This window comes from Ailuropoda melanoleuca, chromosome 7 (genome assembly GCF_002007445.2).
Source record: "Ailuropoda melanoleuca isolate Jingjing chromosome 7, ASM200744v2, whole genome shotgun sequence".
Lineage (NCBI taxonomy): Eukaryota > Metazoa > Chordata > Mammalia > Carnivora > Ursidae > Ailuropoda > Ailuropoda melanoleuca.
Window position 1 is genome coordinate 94,471,499 of NC_048224.1, and position 17,259 is coordinate 94,488,757.

The 17,259-nt window shown below is 34.1% G+C and overlaps 1 protein-coding gene across 4 annotated transcripts in view; it reads left to right on the forward strand.

Moving 5' to 3' along the window:
* PCDH17 (protocadherin 17) overlaps positions 1-17,259 on the forward strand; it is a 96,646-nt gene that overhangs the window by 32,898 nt on the left and 46,489 nt on the right. For 2 of the 4 annotated variants that reach the window (XM_034665270.1, XM_002927915.4), the window contains exons 2-3: positions 2,180-2,238; positions 2,372-2,544. In XM_034665270.1, coding sequence (XP_034521161.1) covers positions 2,180-2,238; positions 2,372-2,544 — 232 coding nt within the window. Of the gene's footprint in view, positions 1-2,179; positions 2,239-2,371; positions 2,545-17,259 lie in introns of those variants that run through there. The other 2 variants (XM_034665271.1, XM_034665272.1) reach the window with 2 other exon arrangements.

The window sequence follows — 17,259 nt, forward strand, 5'->3', positions numbered from 1 at the left end:
AACACTCTGATGCACACATGCAAACATGCATACACGCGTGCCCATGCACACACACACTTAAAAATAGCTCTTCATTCAATGGGGAAATGTATTCTATTTCTTAGTTTAAGTCCTGTATTTTATCAGAGCTGTTTAGAACTTTAGCAATAGGCAAACACTGTCAGATACTGTCCCTTTTAGAACAGAAGGAGGAAAGTTTCCCAGTCTGTCTCTCTGTGTCTAACTGAATAGGGATCCATATCCTGTGATGCTCCACCTAATTAAAGCCATTAAAGTCACAAGGTTACTTATAATAGCACTTATAAAAACCAGAGTTTCCACTTTCACTTTAATTTTACTCTCTCTTTAATACCCAGGACTCTATTTTTCTGAAGTGTTCTAAGACATTCATGGCTTAGTCTTTAACTGAGACTAATGGGTTGCATACATGTTTTTGACCAATTCAACAGATTTTATTAAGTTAAAATGTGGAGTTTTTAAGTAATTGTAGTTTTAAAAATTGGGAAAATTCTTTTGCAAATATTTTGCCCCAGTGTTGTTTTCCACTATTATTTAATTTAATTTAATTTAATTTAATTTTTTTAAGTAAGCTCCACACCCAGCATGGGGCCCAACGTGGGGCTTGAACTCACAACCCTGAGATCAACACCTGAGCTGATATCTAGAGTCCGACGCTTAACCAACTAAGCCACCCAGGAGTCCTTCCCCCCGCCCTGCCGCCACTATTATTTTTATGAGAAGATTGTTATCCTTAAGAATTGATAGTTTGCCATTATGAAAAGAAGAATTAAGGTGCTTCACAGAATCTAAAAACTAGTAAAACATGTTAATGAAAAATGTCTGCTACCAACTACTAGTTAAAGTGGATTAGAAGTGAGAAATGTACTGACCTTGTTTACCTTCATCTTTGCACTTTGATAAAGGTCATTTGAACAACAGCAAAAAACAGATTATAGATTAACATATTTTTGAGGTATTTCCTGTCCTTAAACTTTTAACAGACAGTGAAACTTAGAACTTTAAGCCATTACTCTCAACATATCTTTTTTTTTCTTTCCAGTAGTAGTTCAAGAAAGCCACAAAATTAAATTATTACATGGGAAGAAAAAAGGGTACTGTTAGTTTAAATTAGCTTTATTTATAAGGAAAAAATACATTGTACTACATTTAGCCTTACCTTGGCCCCTCTTCTTCATGAATTGCATGCCCCCGTGTCACTGATACTTGCATGCTGGGTGATCTTGTACGAATCCATAGCTGCTTCAGAGCACAATGGTGTGATATGAAGTGATGCAGAAAACAGGAGAAGCTTTGTCGCTGAGTCAGCTGCAAGAAGAAGTGATGTGTATGAATGTACAGTATAGGGAGATCTATGAAAGATCTAGTATCTTTCTCCCAAAAGACTCTGTTCCATGATACAAGGAGAATTCAGTTCTTTTTGGCAGACCTCCACATCAGTTTGGAAGCAGTAAAAACAACCACAAAAACAAGCCTGGTTTCTCAATGTCTTTACTCTCAATATTTTAAGTAACATTTTAGTTCTTGTTTTTATCTTACTTTGTTTTTAATAACCGGAAGTAATACCCTTTTCCACAGCCTAGTTTGACTTCAATGCCTAGTGGGAATGGAGATGAGGATGAATTATAGAGATGAGTTCAGCCATATGTGCCATGCTTGTAATTGTTATTGGCAAAATTTGAAGTAAAGGCCCTGTATCTCTTAATTGAGAAGTGGATGACTTTAAGTGATATGACAACAAGGACGGCATAGAATCCCAGCAGATGATGTAATTATGTTTAAAAATGAGCATTATTAAATAATTCACACTTTTAATATGGAGAAATTAGGTCATTTTTCCACTCCTCCCACAAATGTTCAATCTTAATATCTAAGTAATGAAACAACACAAGACAGTGTTATCCATCCTGGTAGTAACAGAGAATGCCAGTTATGACAGGCTCATTGTTTACTTTAACAGGTAATTTGTGGACCGGAATCATTTAATTGTTCTGAGTACATAATTACATGTCAGCAATTTCCAATTTAATTAAAATGTACAAATCTGAAGATTAAGGGAATTTTTGAATTATTAATCATTTTTCCACTAGGAAATCTTGTTGCTCTGCAGGAGATTTGTCCAGTGTACAACTATACGTATTTTTTTCCTTCTCTTTCGCAGACAGACAATTTTCCCGCAGAGCCCAATTACATGGGCAGCAGGCAGCAGTTTGTTCAAAGGTAAGGCCTATTAAATAACTTTCTCGGCTTCCCCATTTGCATTCATGTCAAAATTGCTTTGCAAGAGACTACACTTCGGATTCAAACTCGTAGAGACAACCCTTTCTCTTCTTTTTCTTTATATGTATTTCAGTAGCTCCACGTTTAAGGACCCAGAAAGAGCCAGCCTGAGAGACAGTGGGCACGGGGACAGTGATCAGGCTGACAGTGACCAAGACACTAACAAAGGCTCCTGCTGTGACATGTCTGTTAGGGAGGCACTCAAGATGAAAACTACTTCAACTAAAAGCCAACCACTTGAACAAGGTGAGTGAAGCCTTCCAATGCTTACAAAGTGTAAAGCTTAAGCAATCATTATAAACCTATTAGTACTAGAGTTTCTGTTTATCACGGTGGAATGGACCATTGATAATACATCAAAAGAAACAGCAAATCCCGAGCTTGTCCCAGACAGAAAGCAGCTATTCAATACCTCAGTGACAACAGAAAAAGGAAGGCCATGGATATTAGTCTGTAATCTTCTTAAAATGAGAACTTGACCAAAGCCACTAGATTGTTCTTATCTTTAGGGACACTTCCTAACCTTTCCCATTTTGTGTTTTATGAACAAGGAAAATAGGGCCTATATTAGCTAGATATGTACATCTTAATATACAAATTTACAAGATTAAATTTAATAAATTCACCACTTTTCGGTAAAATGAAAACCTGATTGGAATTTTATAGCTCTTAGCCATGTTTGTTTATTTTTAGTATGAATTTTAGCTTCCGAGTAGTTTTTCAAGAGTCAAATTACAGTGAAGCCAGAGTTTTGGCTCCTTTTTTGGATTTACATCTAAATCTGCATGGATGTCAAATAAACATGTACTTGTTGACCCTGATAGAGATACAAACAAAACAAAACAAAACAAAACACTTCTTAATGAATACATATATTTTTTCTAAAAGTCTAACTTCAATTTATTTGTTTGATATGCCTTTTTATTAGTTTTGATGTTTTTATTGTTTCAAACACAATGAAATATTTGCTAAAGATTCATCCAAACAAAAGTAAGCAACTCTTACGTGTAAGACTTAGACGCTGTGAATAGGTTTTTATGTCTCATTATAAAAAAGTGAAAACAACAATTGTATAAATCAGATTTCAGAATTACAAATGCATGTTATATTTGTTAATATTAGTTTTCAAAATATTAATAGTATTTAAATATAGCTAATATTTATTATTTCAGTTTTTAATGAGAAACTACATTTAAACTATGTGACATAGCCATTTATTCTTCTAAGTCATTTATTGATTGACAATTTGTAGAAAATAAATTTTTGCCTGTAGGGCAGTCTGTCATATCACACATACTTCAACATATATCATGTTTATTAATTTCTCAAATCATGTTGAAATTTTAATACATTCACACATAGATAAATTCAATACAGAGATAAATACATATGTTCAGTATAATATATATTTAAATTTCTGCACTGAATATAATTATGTTGCATTTATTTTAAAGTTGGCCTCCCAAAGAGCCTTCTTTTGATAAGTTATAACTGCCAAATATACCATAGCAACTTTTTGTCTAACAATGCAATATTGCGTTTTAAATTATTTTCAATAAAAGGTATTTGAACGCTTATGGAATACTCATAATTCCTACAAATATGAATGTTTACTTGAAGTGACTTAAATGATCTTGATCATTTTTTTGGTTTTGATTATGTCATTTTAATATGTTAATTTTAATTTAGACAAATTTTAAATAATGAATTGTTGGATCTTGATATGTGAATACAGAACCTAACATAGACTCATCTATGTGTATAATAAAGTGATTGACAGATAATGCATTGGCTACTTTTTGTAAAGCCGCATAGAGTAAGTAAAGAGTTTGCATTTATTATATCTTCATGAGAACTTCGTTAATCAAAAAAAGTTTATATGTTGTTCACATTAACTCTAAATTTTTTTCATCAACCAAGTGAGCAATGTATTTGATGGGAAGGGGTAAGGACCCTTACAGAAAAAGGAAGGGGTTTTATTCATGTCTGAAGGTGTAATTTATATTGAAAATCTGTTTTTTCAATTTTATTATTGGAAAATAATACCTTAGGAAGGTGGCTATTGTTCTTAGAAGAACATATATTTGGCATATATTTTAGTTAGTGCTACACATAAAACAATAGCTAGTCTAAGAGTGTGAATGCTAATGTGAATGTCTCCTCTAAAACAAGTAGTTTCCACACATCCTTATTAATAAATATGGGAAAGTTATTAGGAATCTGAAAGCCACACTTAGATAGTCTATGAATTATAGGAGAGATACTGACCTCTACTTTAAAACATGATTTTGGAAGATTAGCTAAAGGAGTTTTTCATTGATTGATTGTTTATTAATTCATTTATTTAATAAATATCTATAAATCCTTTCAATACGTGAGGAGAGTTAAATTCTTTAGGAGTATCAAAAATAAATTTGACTTGGAGCCTGCCTTCAAGAAATTGTATGGTAACTAGTAGAGATGGGACATCTCTCTCTCCTCCTCTTTCTCTCTCTCTCTGTCTCTTACCCCCCCTCCTCTCTCATCTCTCTTCTCTCTCATTTACCTCCATCTGTCATCTTATCTATCTCTACCTCCATCATCCATATCTTTTTTTCCTTCCTTCCTTCCTTCCTTCCTTCCTTCCTTCTTTCTTTCTTTCTTTCTTTCTTTCTTTCTTTCTTTCTTTTCTTCTTTCTTTCTTCTTTCTTTCCTGTATCTGTGTTTATACCTATCTATCTACCTATCTAGATTGGAGGAGGAGACTAGCATTTACTGAACTTCTACTATTTACTATAAACAGTACTGGCTGCATTTCAGTGTTAGCTTATTTAACCTGCAAACTCTAAAATACTTATCATTTTTATCTTACATGTAAGAGAACTGAGCTTATGGGAAATTTATTAACCTGCTCAGCAGGTTGGAGTTTTATCCTAGGTCTAGATATAGTCAAAACTTGTATCTTTTCTACACAACTTTGTCTCTAAAAGAGAGAATTTGCTCAAATAGACAATCTGATTCACTTCTATGACTAGGTATGAAATAAACATTGAAGAGTAAGTTAAAACCTTAGTTCATGTATGCAAACCTTAGAGGAGAATATCAAAATAACTCATATGCATTGAATGAAATATTCAGTACTTAAAACTAATTATCCTATTTAGTTTTCATTGCATTAAATAGGTAAGTACTGTTACTCTCATATTTAGTAGATATTGAGACATTTTGTCGATATTCTATAGCTGTAAGTAGTGAAGTCAGCGTTAGAAATAAACCGGCATGCCTTCAGAGCCCCTCCCCTTACCTAGTGCTTTAAACTATTCACATAATGAACAGTTTACTCAGAAATAATTTTAAAATGTTTGAAGAAGCAATCAGCCATTGTCTTGGTCAATGTCCTCTGTTAATTTATTTGAAAAGCATCATGAGAAGCAATGCCAAATTAATTCAATGCACACCTATAAAAAATAATTTTCTTTACAGATGAAAGATGATGACAGCCATATTTAAGCAATTATCTCATGTCAGATTTAAAATATTAAACCCAACTTTTAACACCTTTAAAAATCCCCTAAGAAACAAAAGTAAATTTCCTCTTAGGAGAAAGAAACCAAAAACTAAACAAAAAGAAACCCGCTCATGAGTCTTTTTCTCTTCCTAAAAATTTGTTGTAGTGCCTTAACACATTTCAATTAAAAAATCAATAACATATTATATTTTACATTTTTATATTAATTTAGTTAGCTTCTTTCCTTGTTTAAATTTTTTTCTATTAAGAAAAATAATATTCTGTTTCTAAAACAAAATATTTCTTAAACTTAGAAATTAGAATCAATTCCAAAAATAATCTTCCTATTTTCAGTGGAACTTTCTGTGCTAATAATGGCTTTCCTTTGCAAATGACTTAGGCCTTTGAGATTTCATATTATTGGTTCAAATATTACCTTTTTCTTCTCTTTTGTGCAGATTTTTCCCGTTTGTTCTATTCTTGATTACTGTATTTTTTGCTTCCATCAGCTTAATCATCCCAAGTATACAGCACTAGTATATTTTATTCATTATTTTAGCAAAAATATTTGAAAGCGTTCAGTAGCTAATTGAAGGGGTGATATATGGCACTACAGTTGGGGATAGCTTTAAGGATTTTATATTAATGAATCCTCTAACAGAAAGGTTATTTTAGTTTCTCTTAGTGGGATTTAAATAATTCTCAAAGAATGTACTTAGTTTCTTTCTATTTGATTGGATTTTTGTGCCCTGCTTCTCTATTTGTCAATTAGATTTTCTCCATACTCCCTTTGTCAAATATTAATTATAGGTAGGTAGGTAAAGCAATCCACTTTGACTTCTTTAAAGAAGTACCTGTAGCTCTGAATTTCTGTCCACTACAGAAGTCTGGTAAAGTATTTTGCTTGTTAGCAATAACTTTTTCTTCTTTAAAAAGATTAGTAAACCTTCCCTAAAATTAAATTGTCTGTACTGATTCCCAAATAATAAATGTGCAGTGTTCAAAATGCTGTCTGATGATTTCTCTGAGGTCCCTATTGATAGCTTAGGACTGTTCTCAATTTTTCAAGGATAATCAGTTTTCTGCTGTCTTTATAGTTGACTGAAACCAAGTTCTTGAATTGAAGCCAGAAGCTAGTGGAATAGCATCGCCCATTGTAAGTGTCCACAGCCTTTGCTAGCAATGGCAGTAGAAACATCACCATCAGGGAATCTAATGCCCCTGTTAGGTGGCCAGCTGTTGGTCCCTTCTCTGTAACTGGATTTCAGGGTTCTTCTGATCCTCAGGAATTGCTTCTTTCAAATTCTTTCTCATTTCTCCTTTTATTTAATTGCCTTATAATTTCTTTTTTTGTTTGTTTGTTTTCTATTCAATTCTGTGTCTCCCCAGTCCTTTCTCTTCTGCCAGAAAATCTGACTTCTTAAGTTACATTCTGGGTTCAAAACATTTCACAATGGAATCCCTGATTAAAATCTAATAAAAATAAAATCAATAGAAAGTTGAGAATAATAGAAATACCAAATAAGCCAGGTTTGCTCCAGTGAATTCAGTTTTAAAACTAAATTACATTCTTAAGGGTTGCCTTCCCTCTTCCCAGAGGACATTCTGGAAAACTACAAAAACTAAAGCTAATGGATTTTTGTTGTTGTTGTTGTTCCTTTTTTTTTTTTTCCAAGTCAGTGCTTAAATTTGCTTGTGGGCCCCATATTCAAAACAGGATTAGGCTAGTTTAAAGGACTGCAGTATTTGTTATGTGATTTCAGAGTTTGGCGAGGCTCTGAGCCCCATTCCTTCAAATCTCCATCCTTAATTTACTGCATAATGACTGTAATTTCACCATATTTCTAATAATGTCTAGAAAGGAAACAGTTTAAAGTTTCCACAACCTATACTTTGACTTGAAGGAATGATTTTAAAAAGAAGTAGTAGGGAAATGGGAGAATAGAAGGTGAAGCTCGTGTCCACCAAAATACGGGTGGAACCATGCATGCAGGATTTGGGAGGGGGGTATTGAGACAGGATTAGGACCCTGAACACAATCTCAACCTACTTTGCAATTCCCCCTAGAACTGACCCGAAATAGGAAAGTACCAGGATCGTATTTTATGTTCATTCTCAAGCTTCCATTCTGTTTTCTATGCTGCAATATGGTTACTGCAGCTCTGACCCTTCCAATCCATCAGTGTCTTTTCCCAGACCTTCCCATAACAGGCAACAGCAAATTTCTTCTACATAAGTAAGGACACAGAAGTGATGGTGAAGTCCATCCTCTCAGCAGCCATCTCGCAATCTCTGAAAATAATTTTTAAAAGAAATGCTGCTGTAAACTTACTAATAGTCAACTTGTCTTAGGAAGGAATTGGAAAATTACTGCCATATACGGGGGGTGGGGGCGGCGAGAAGGAACTGTTGAATATTTAATGCTAGGAAGAAATCATTTACAAATTTTTAAAGGCACTGCTGCTTTATGATTCAAATATTTGGCATTTAAGAAATTATATTATTTGCCAAGAATTATTATTTTCAAGCCCTATAAGTTTTTATTGGATTGCATTTACTTAAGAGAACCTTAATATCAACTTTTTCACCCTGTCTTTTAGGACTTGGAAAATTCATCTGGCTTTATGTTTTACTGGATAAAATATTCCCCAAACTGTGAGCAACTTCAGTTTATTTTTGGTTACCAAACTTTGCAAATGTCCCGTAGTTCACCTAACTTTAAAAGTTTCAATGACATCTTTTTTTCTCGTGTGCAAACATCTGCTTCTGAATCCAGCAGCTGGTATCATGAAAATAGAGGGATTTTATCACCCTCACATTTGTTCTCATCGTAAAGCCTCTCTAACAAGTGTTGCATGATTTACTATAGACTCAACGTGATTTTGAGATTCTCTTGCTTTTAGTAAGCACAGCAATGACTTTTGCTAAAACACTCCAATTTGGGAATGTAGGGATAGTATTTCCCAAAATTTAAAACTCATTTTGCCTTGGTACAGGGGCACCCTTCCCAGCCTTTGAATTACTGTGTCTTTCAAACACTCCAGTACATCCAGAGGATTTTCCTTTAATGATTTTTTAGAAAGACAATATTTTTTTCATTTTTACAAGTAAAGTTCTATATTAATATTATGAACACTTCTATGAAAATTGGAGTATGCCCGTAACCTATGACAATCTAGAATCAGTTCATCTGTTAATTAAGAACTGTGAGAAAATAATGTTAATAGGTCTTAAGCTTCTTCCAAATATTTTCCATTATTTCTCTTGAAACACATGTTCTACTATTGCAGGTTCTCTGTTCTTTTGAAAGCCATATACAAAACATTAGGGTAGAAAAATTCCTGAAGTGTAATTCCCCTGTTTTATAAGAAAACAGACAGATTCAATGACTTTAATAGAATCTTCAGTTAGAGGCAGAGGTAGTACTCATTCCAGGCTTATAATTTGTTGGTCTAGAGCTCTTTGCATCTTTTCATGCCATTCCTATAACACGTGATAGAGAGACCTCTGTGTCTCCAAGCAGGTACTTCAGATTTGTCATCACACTTCATTGCCTTATTAATCTAAAGATGTAAGCAGTTATGCTTGAGAGCTTAATTCTTTCATATATATTGAATAAATATTTAATATGCTTATATATTCTATATATTGAATAAATATATTGAATAGAAGCTCCAAAAGGCCAAAAACATCTATCATACCAAATGTAGGCATTGACACTACTGTGTTATTTGTCACCAAGCACAAAGGTACGTATTTTCTTGTTTGAGCACGAGATCTACACTTCTCCAACTGTGGGTCTCTAATATTTTCTGAGCACACTAAGGAATGATGGCTCTGGGAGAGATTTTCATTCAGTCATTTACTTAATCACTCATTGTTTTCTTTTGATGAACAACTGTGCCAAGGATATGAAGTTGAGGTAATATACAGGCTGGGGTCTCAAGGAGGTCACACTGTTGTAAGAGACCTTGACATACAAACCATGAGGTTGGTGCAGGGAGAGATACTTCCTGAGTATTCATGGAGTCATGAGAAAGAAAACCCAGGCAAGATTTGGGGAGATCAAAGAAAATTCTTGGAGAAGGAGCCATTTGAGCTGAATGTTCCTTCAGAAAATGTTTATATCACCTGGCCCAGTGACGTTTGAGGAGGCAGGATGACAGGGCACTCTCAGAAACATGAATGAAGTGAAGCAATGTGTTGGATGCATATGAGTAGGAAGGTGTGAGACTAAGAATGGGGCATATGAGACTGAGAGGTTGTGAGAAGCCCAGTGACGGGACAGCTGACCCAGAGCCATTGGAGTTTCAGGAGATAACAGTTCAAAGTCTCATTTTAAAGAGATTATTTTATATCAATGCCTGGGGAGACAAGGATACACTTAGGAAACTGGGGAAGCAATCCAAGGCAAGGCAAAATGAGGCCCAGAATAGTAAAGAAGTAGCAGGAATGGGACTAAGTGAAAGATTAAAACTCCTTTTAGTATATGACACTACTTTTATGATTATGATAAATTGCTTAGCATTCATTTGAAATTGATTTTGGGATAAAGGTTTGTAAGGGAAAAAAAATCATTTGATGCCCAAATAAATGGAGTATAACTTGAATTATTTAAGTACGTTTCTGTGTAATTTTTACAATATATATTAAATTAACATATAAATATTTGAAACTTTCAGCATTTTCTCTATATAAACGATGCTTATTTGTATGCTGGAATTGACTTGCTAAAGAAACTTCACCATTCAAAGATGATAGGAAAAAACAAAAAAACTTCAGTTAACCAGATCTTTGAGAGAACTTTTAGAAAACAGTGATGTAGTAAAGGGCATGGTGTCATAATGAATCTTAGCATCATGACTTCGGTGACTGAGTTCAATTTACTAAAGTGGCAGACAGGGTGAGGTCACCACTGGGCAAATATTTGGAAAGTAAAATGAATATCAGAAGAGGCAACTAGAAATTATAGTTTGGCAGTCAAAGCAGAAGTTAGGAGATATAAATTTGGAAGCCATTGACACAGGATGATACTTAAAGTATGTGAATCAATGAGAAAGGTCATTGGGAAAAAAGAATGCAGGAGACTGGAATCTGGGATTACTGTAAGGAGAGGATCCAGGATGAAATCCTGCAGAATTTAGAAGTTGGGAAGGGAGAAATTTCAATAATTTTTCAACCTGCCAAGAAACATGTTCAGTGTATTCTGTGACAATACAAAATCCAGAGACCTTGTAGATGAGTTATGTGACTAAAACCTCGAGTTTTTAGATTTCATCTCCAGTCACATATAATTGAAAGCCAAATTAAAACAATACATTAAGTAAAGTCGGATAATATTGTTTTTGTTAAAAACAGGGTAATACTGAGATAGTTCTATTTTATGATTCAACAAACTAGTTCAGAGTAAAGTCCTATATATGTCCCATATATGTGTGGCATCATGGGCATAAATATATAACTTCAGAGCTCCCTTGCTTTGAAGGAAGGAACATTAACTTGGAATCAAATGTTCTGAATTTTTAATGTAATTCAGTAACACTTTGTATATATCATTAGGTATTTTATATATATATATATATATATCATCATATATTTTAAGTGCTATGTTATATATTCAACAAATATTCATTGGATTTTTGGTATATGCCAAGCACTCCCTCAGGTGTTGAGGATTGAATGGTAAGCAAAACGAATATTCCTGTTCACACTGAGCTTACATTCCAATGATGAAATTCTCAAGTGAACCCTTCTGAAACTCACAAAACCCATTTTCATGGAACTGATAGTCTAGTAATGGAAGTAAAACATATACCAAAAATATAATAAAATGTAGAAAATTATGTGCTATTGATTAGGTACATAAAAAAAGGGTCTGAGAGTTTCAAAAGGAGGAGGAGAATACTGATAATTATTCAATGAAGACTTCATACAACAGATGAAATTTGAGCTAAGACTTAAGAGATGAAGGTTTTTACTTTCAGAGGTAGAAGAAACACAACAAATACATATCATCAGATATGGAAAGTGTATATAATATTTGGGGGATAATGAATAGTCCAATATGTCCAGAGAAGGGACAAAAGGAAGAAATGCTGAAGAAAACAGGAAAGAGGTGGTCAGTAAGGGAGAGAGGAAGTAGGAAAGCCATATTACCACAGTAGCCAGAGATAGACAAGAACAAACATTTTGATGCTTTAGAGAAATCTAAGAAAATGAGGCTCAAGGAATAGCTATGTAATCTGATAAGTGACAGATCACTCTTGATTTCCATGACAAGAGTTATAGTGGAGTAATGAAAAAAAGAAAAAGGATTTTAAAAAGATAGACCATGAAGTAAGGTCGGGAATTGGAGACAGCAATTTCTCTGTTATTTCAAGACCAGCAAATAATGGAAAAAGGGAAAGAATGGGGAAATAGTAGCTAAGGAAGATGGTATTATGAATGGAAAATGCTTTAATTATTTAGGGTAACTAATTATTAATATACTGAGGCAGAGTATCCAATTAGAAGGAAATATTGAAGGGTTGGGCTAGATAGAGGATATTCATTGGAGCATAATGGAGAAGCTAGCTTTAAAGTAAAGATCACTCTTTTTCGTAAAGGAAACAAAGGAGAAATAAATTAAAAAGATAAACAGCAATACAGAAGTAAAGGGAAAGTAATTATGGGTAGTTCATAACAGGTTGGTCCAATCTTCTCTATGAAGTGCAAGGCAAAGGTCTTTAATCTCATTATTTCACATAAGCATTTATATTATATAAATGACCTCAGCTTTGTGAAAAGCCAGGGGAGATCAGGAAATTACCAAAATACTCTACTCCAAGGTGCACACCTGTCAAAAACAGATATAGCTGTTATTTTATATTTATACTTATTTAAAAAAACAAGAAATAAGAATATGTCACATCGCAAAATAAATGTATATATTTATATTTGATAACTACATAGCCAAATATATTAACATATTCAAATTTGCTCCTCCTGTGCTTTCCTGTCTCATAGCTTGAATAAATTTTTGAAAGCTGATGTTTTGTTGTATATGCTTAAAATTCTTAGACAAGGTGCTTTCCAGAATTAAGAATTTTTCAGATTTTGGAAAGGTGATATAATACATAAATCATATATTATGTAATGTCCCCACTGGATCTATGGCAGTACTCAAAATCAAACACATTAAATTTTGTAGTAAAGAAGTCTGAATATTTACACAAAATGGACAAAATGAAAATTATAAACTATAAATAGTTCATGTCAGTTCAAGTCAGTTTTTACCACTATATGAGTAACCACCATTTCTAGATCTGAAATATTTTTGGATTTCTAAATTATGGACAAGGAATTGTAGACTTGTACTTAATTTGCATGTTGAGGCTTTTGCTTCCTTACAGCCTTACAACCAGTTATGATGATGATGATTCAAGTAGTAACATAATGAAAAAATTATCTAACACCCAGAGAAATTATTTAATCCAGTTTCCTATTAAATCATAATAGAAATGTGCAGTTGAGATCTTGCTTCAGACCAAATGTAGAAAAAAAATAGTCTATCATCCATGTAATAGTTTTAATATGATAAGTATTTACTTTGGGAAGCTAAAAAGTAATCTGGGAACATGAAAATGTTTAACCACTTCATAAGGTCTTTTTGAGTAGTACTTTCAGAATTTGCAGACTGATAACAGATGTACCCACACTTCTGATACAGGGTATATTTTTGAAACAAAATACATATTTCATGGAGATTGATTTGTCTGCCCTGGATTTTATTTTCTTTGTGGTTTTGAAAATTCATATTGAGAGATGAAATTATTTTGTTCTGTTTTTGTCCTGAGTCATTTCCTTCCTAATATTAATTACTGTGTTTATTACATAATTTCCTTTATATAGACATGTGATCTTTTGCCCCTATAAAGTAATGTTTTTTAAGTATTTAGGAGAATGTTGGCAAGAAAACTTTAGACAATTTTAATACATGCAGACTGACTTTGTGATATACATAAGCATTGCTCCACACTGTTGGAAAACAGTAGACAATAGATTGAATCTTAAGTAAATCTATCTGATAATTTTTTTTTAACTCATGGAGTTGTATTGTGGCTGTTGCTCAGGAGCAGATTTCATAACCATTAATTAAAACATGAATACATTAATTCAATAAATATTATTTTAGCATTCACGTATATGACACTCTGCCTTCAAGGTGTTTAATCTTTGAAGATGTCGACCCCCCCATCCATCTAGCTATAATTCCATTAGTTAAAAACAATGATATGTTTAAATAAAGTTAATTCTGCTGAGAAATGAGTAGGTAATAACTTCTTCACATATTAGATGTGCTTTTAGTAGGGTCTTGAAAGCGGAGTAGGATTACAGGATGCAGGGTGAATTAAATATTTGAAGCTGGGATAATAACATGATCAAAGATTTAGAGATGTGGCAAGTTATAGCAAACTCCAGGCATGGCAAAGAAAAAAAAATCGAAATATTCTTATTGGAATATGGGGTGTAGAGTTACAATGGAAAGAAATTGGATCAGATGAATGCGGCAGGGTCAGAGTTTGAAAGACCTTGAATGCCATTCTAAAAAGTTTGAATCATGTTCTACAGGCAATTGAAAACTTTGAGTGGAGTTAACCGATCACATTTTTGTTTTAGAGTGATCAGTTAACAATAGACCAGAGGATAGTTGGAAATGAAAGGAGCCCAATGGCCAAACTGATCAATCATCAAGTTTCAAAAAAGCAGGGGCATGTTTAATACTTTCTAGTTTTTATATATTATGCCATGCAATTTAATTGCTGTGCCCACAAAATTTCATTGAAATCACCGAAATCAATATAATTCAAAGGGAAGATTACTCAATTCAAAGTACTATCTATATTTATATTTGTTGATAATAAGCAAAGTTGATTTTTTCCCTTTCCCTTTTATTTGACAACAGAGCTGGCAACCTGATCTTAAATATAAATCCTAACAAAACCATTATAAGACTATAGATATTTGACCGAGTCTGTGAACTTACCCAGAAAACAAAAGCTCAGCTATTAGTAATAAGGAATTAAAAAGAAAAAACATTTATTGAACACCTACACGTGGCAAGCACTGCACCAAGCACTTTTTTTAAGAGAGAGAGAGAGGGAGGAGGGTCAGGGGAAGAGGGAAAGAAAGGGTCTTAAGCAGACTCCACAGCCCAGCACGGAGCCCCACATGGGCTAGATCTCACAACCCTGAGATGATGACCTGAGCTAAAATCAAAAGTCTGATGCTTAACCAACTGCTACCCAGGTACTCCTGCACACAGCACTTTTAAACAGATTTGTCCTAATGGCAAGCTGATGAGATGCTCTTATCTCCTGTAATAAATGAAAGGTCTATGCATCAGAGAACTAAAGGAAGTTGCTCACAGTTGAGGCCCTTAGCAGTGTCGCAGTTGTCTGTCTGACGTCTGTGCTCTTTCCACTCTGGTCCCTTCTGCTTATTTAGTCTTCAATAATCATGTGCAAAGAAGAATCCCCAAGGCAGTTATGCGGCATGTATTAAGCTTTAGCATCCATGTTACTTTTAGAACTCTGACAGCCGACTCGGAGATACCGAAGTTACATACCCAAATTTAATTCCACTTTATTAATGATCTACAATTTGTAAGACACTGTAGTCCTTATGTAGTAAGACATTTCACAGTTCTCTAGGTATTTGATCAAAGGTTTTGCACAATTAAAACAGAGCAAAAAAGCTTGAATAAATTCCATTTACCTCATTTTTTTCCTCCATCCCAAACCTGCCAATATTTTCTCTCTACTTTCATAATCTCTCTCCAGCCAGCTCCCTTCTAATCCCAGTAAGGGCTATCACCATCTACCTACTCACCCTAGTCAGAAACGGGTAAAGGGACTCCTTTTCTTTCTCTCCAGTGTCCCAGTAGGTGTCACTAAGTCCTGTTGTTTCACCTCCCAATTCTACTTGAAATGTCTTTAGTTCCCCTAATTCCCCCATTTCCAGTATATTTTCCCCTGCTCAGGCTGCCTCCCTTTCTGGAAACACCCTCCCAGGCAGGTGCTCACTTGCTTCTTTTGTAGTCCTGTAGTTAACTACCATCCATTAGCAAGACAGTGATCTTGAGATGTAAATTTGATCTTTGCACTCCTCCTCCTATTAACAACCCTGCAGTAATTTCCATAGAGCACTAGGAAAAACAAAACAAAAAAACCCCACTACACTTTTAACCTTGGCCTATAAACCTTGCCCTTGTGTCACTCTCCTCCTAGCTTACTGTACACCAGCCAAGCGAGGTCTTCTTTCAGTTTCTTCTTTCATTTCTCAATAAAGCGGCTTCTGGTGATGAGACCTTTTTACTCTAATTTGTCTCCCCCAGGAGTCTGCAAGCTCTGTGTTGCGAAGGAGATACTTCTTTCTTCATGTATTCTCAATAGATCCCTGATGTTTATCTACCAGGGAAAAAAAAAGAGTTATTGAGGATTAAAACAAGATCAAGGAGAAGATTTTAAAGAAGTTGAAGTCACAGGGTAAATAATAAAGATCTTGATCTGGTAAATGACATGATACTGAATTAATCTTTAGGGAAGCCAGTTCTGTTGCAGTTAGAAACAGATCCAAAAAACGTTTAATGACTTCAAATAACTGAATTATGCAATTTACTTAAATTATCTCATTTACAATACACGATTTTGAATAATTTTATAAGATAGTTATAAGATAATTTTATAATCTATAATTGCCTTTTCCATTTCGAATAGAGGAAATAACCAGCCTAAGGTCATCAAGCTTTTATGTGGCTGAACCAAAATCTTCACCTAGGCTCTCTGATTACAGTTTTATGGGTCTGTTCATTATCCCACAGTGGCAATTGCCCATGTGAGAAGTAATGAAGTTCTCACTAGTCTAGGTGATATTGAAAATAAGAGGGAGTCATGGGGGTACCAATATTTGGAGACTAAAGCCGTCAACATCTTGGTAGGGAGTAAGAGAGAGCCATCAAGTTTTCAAAATTAAAAACTTCCACCAGATCATAATGATATTGGGTTGTTGAATAGTATTGGCTTCCTAAAGCGATGTGCAGAGAGAAAGCAAATGGTGCAATAGGAATGAGTATAAGAAAAATGGGCTGATGCAAAAAGAAAGTAGTCTATTTGAAATATACGATGCTCCACTTGAAATATATGACTCCAGACTTTCAGATTATTCTGTAATATTGAGAGAAAGGTGGATAAATTTGGGTTATCTTTTGAGTGTCTGTTATTAATATTGGACTCTAAAGTACATACAAAAATTAGAGTGTGAGGCTAAACTGACATGTTCAGAAGAGTAAAGTGAATTGTCACTAGGAAACACAGGACACAATTTAGTAAAAGGAAAACTTATCTTAGATGAGTCAGGTCAAGATTCCACAGAGCTCAGAAGTGGTCCTTCCTATTAATAGACCCAGAAGCCATATTTGGAATAAAGCATTAGAT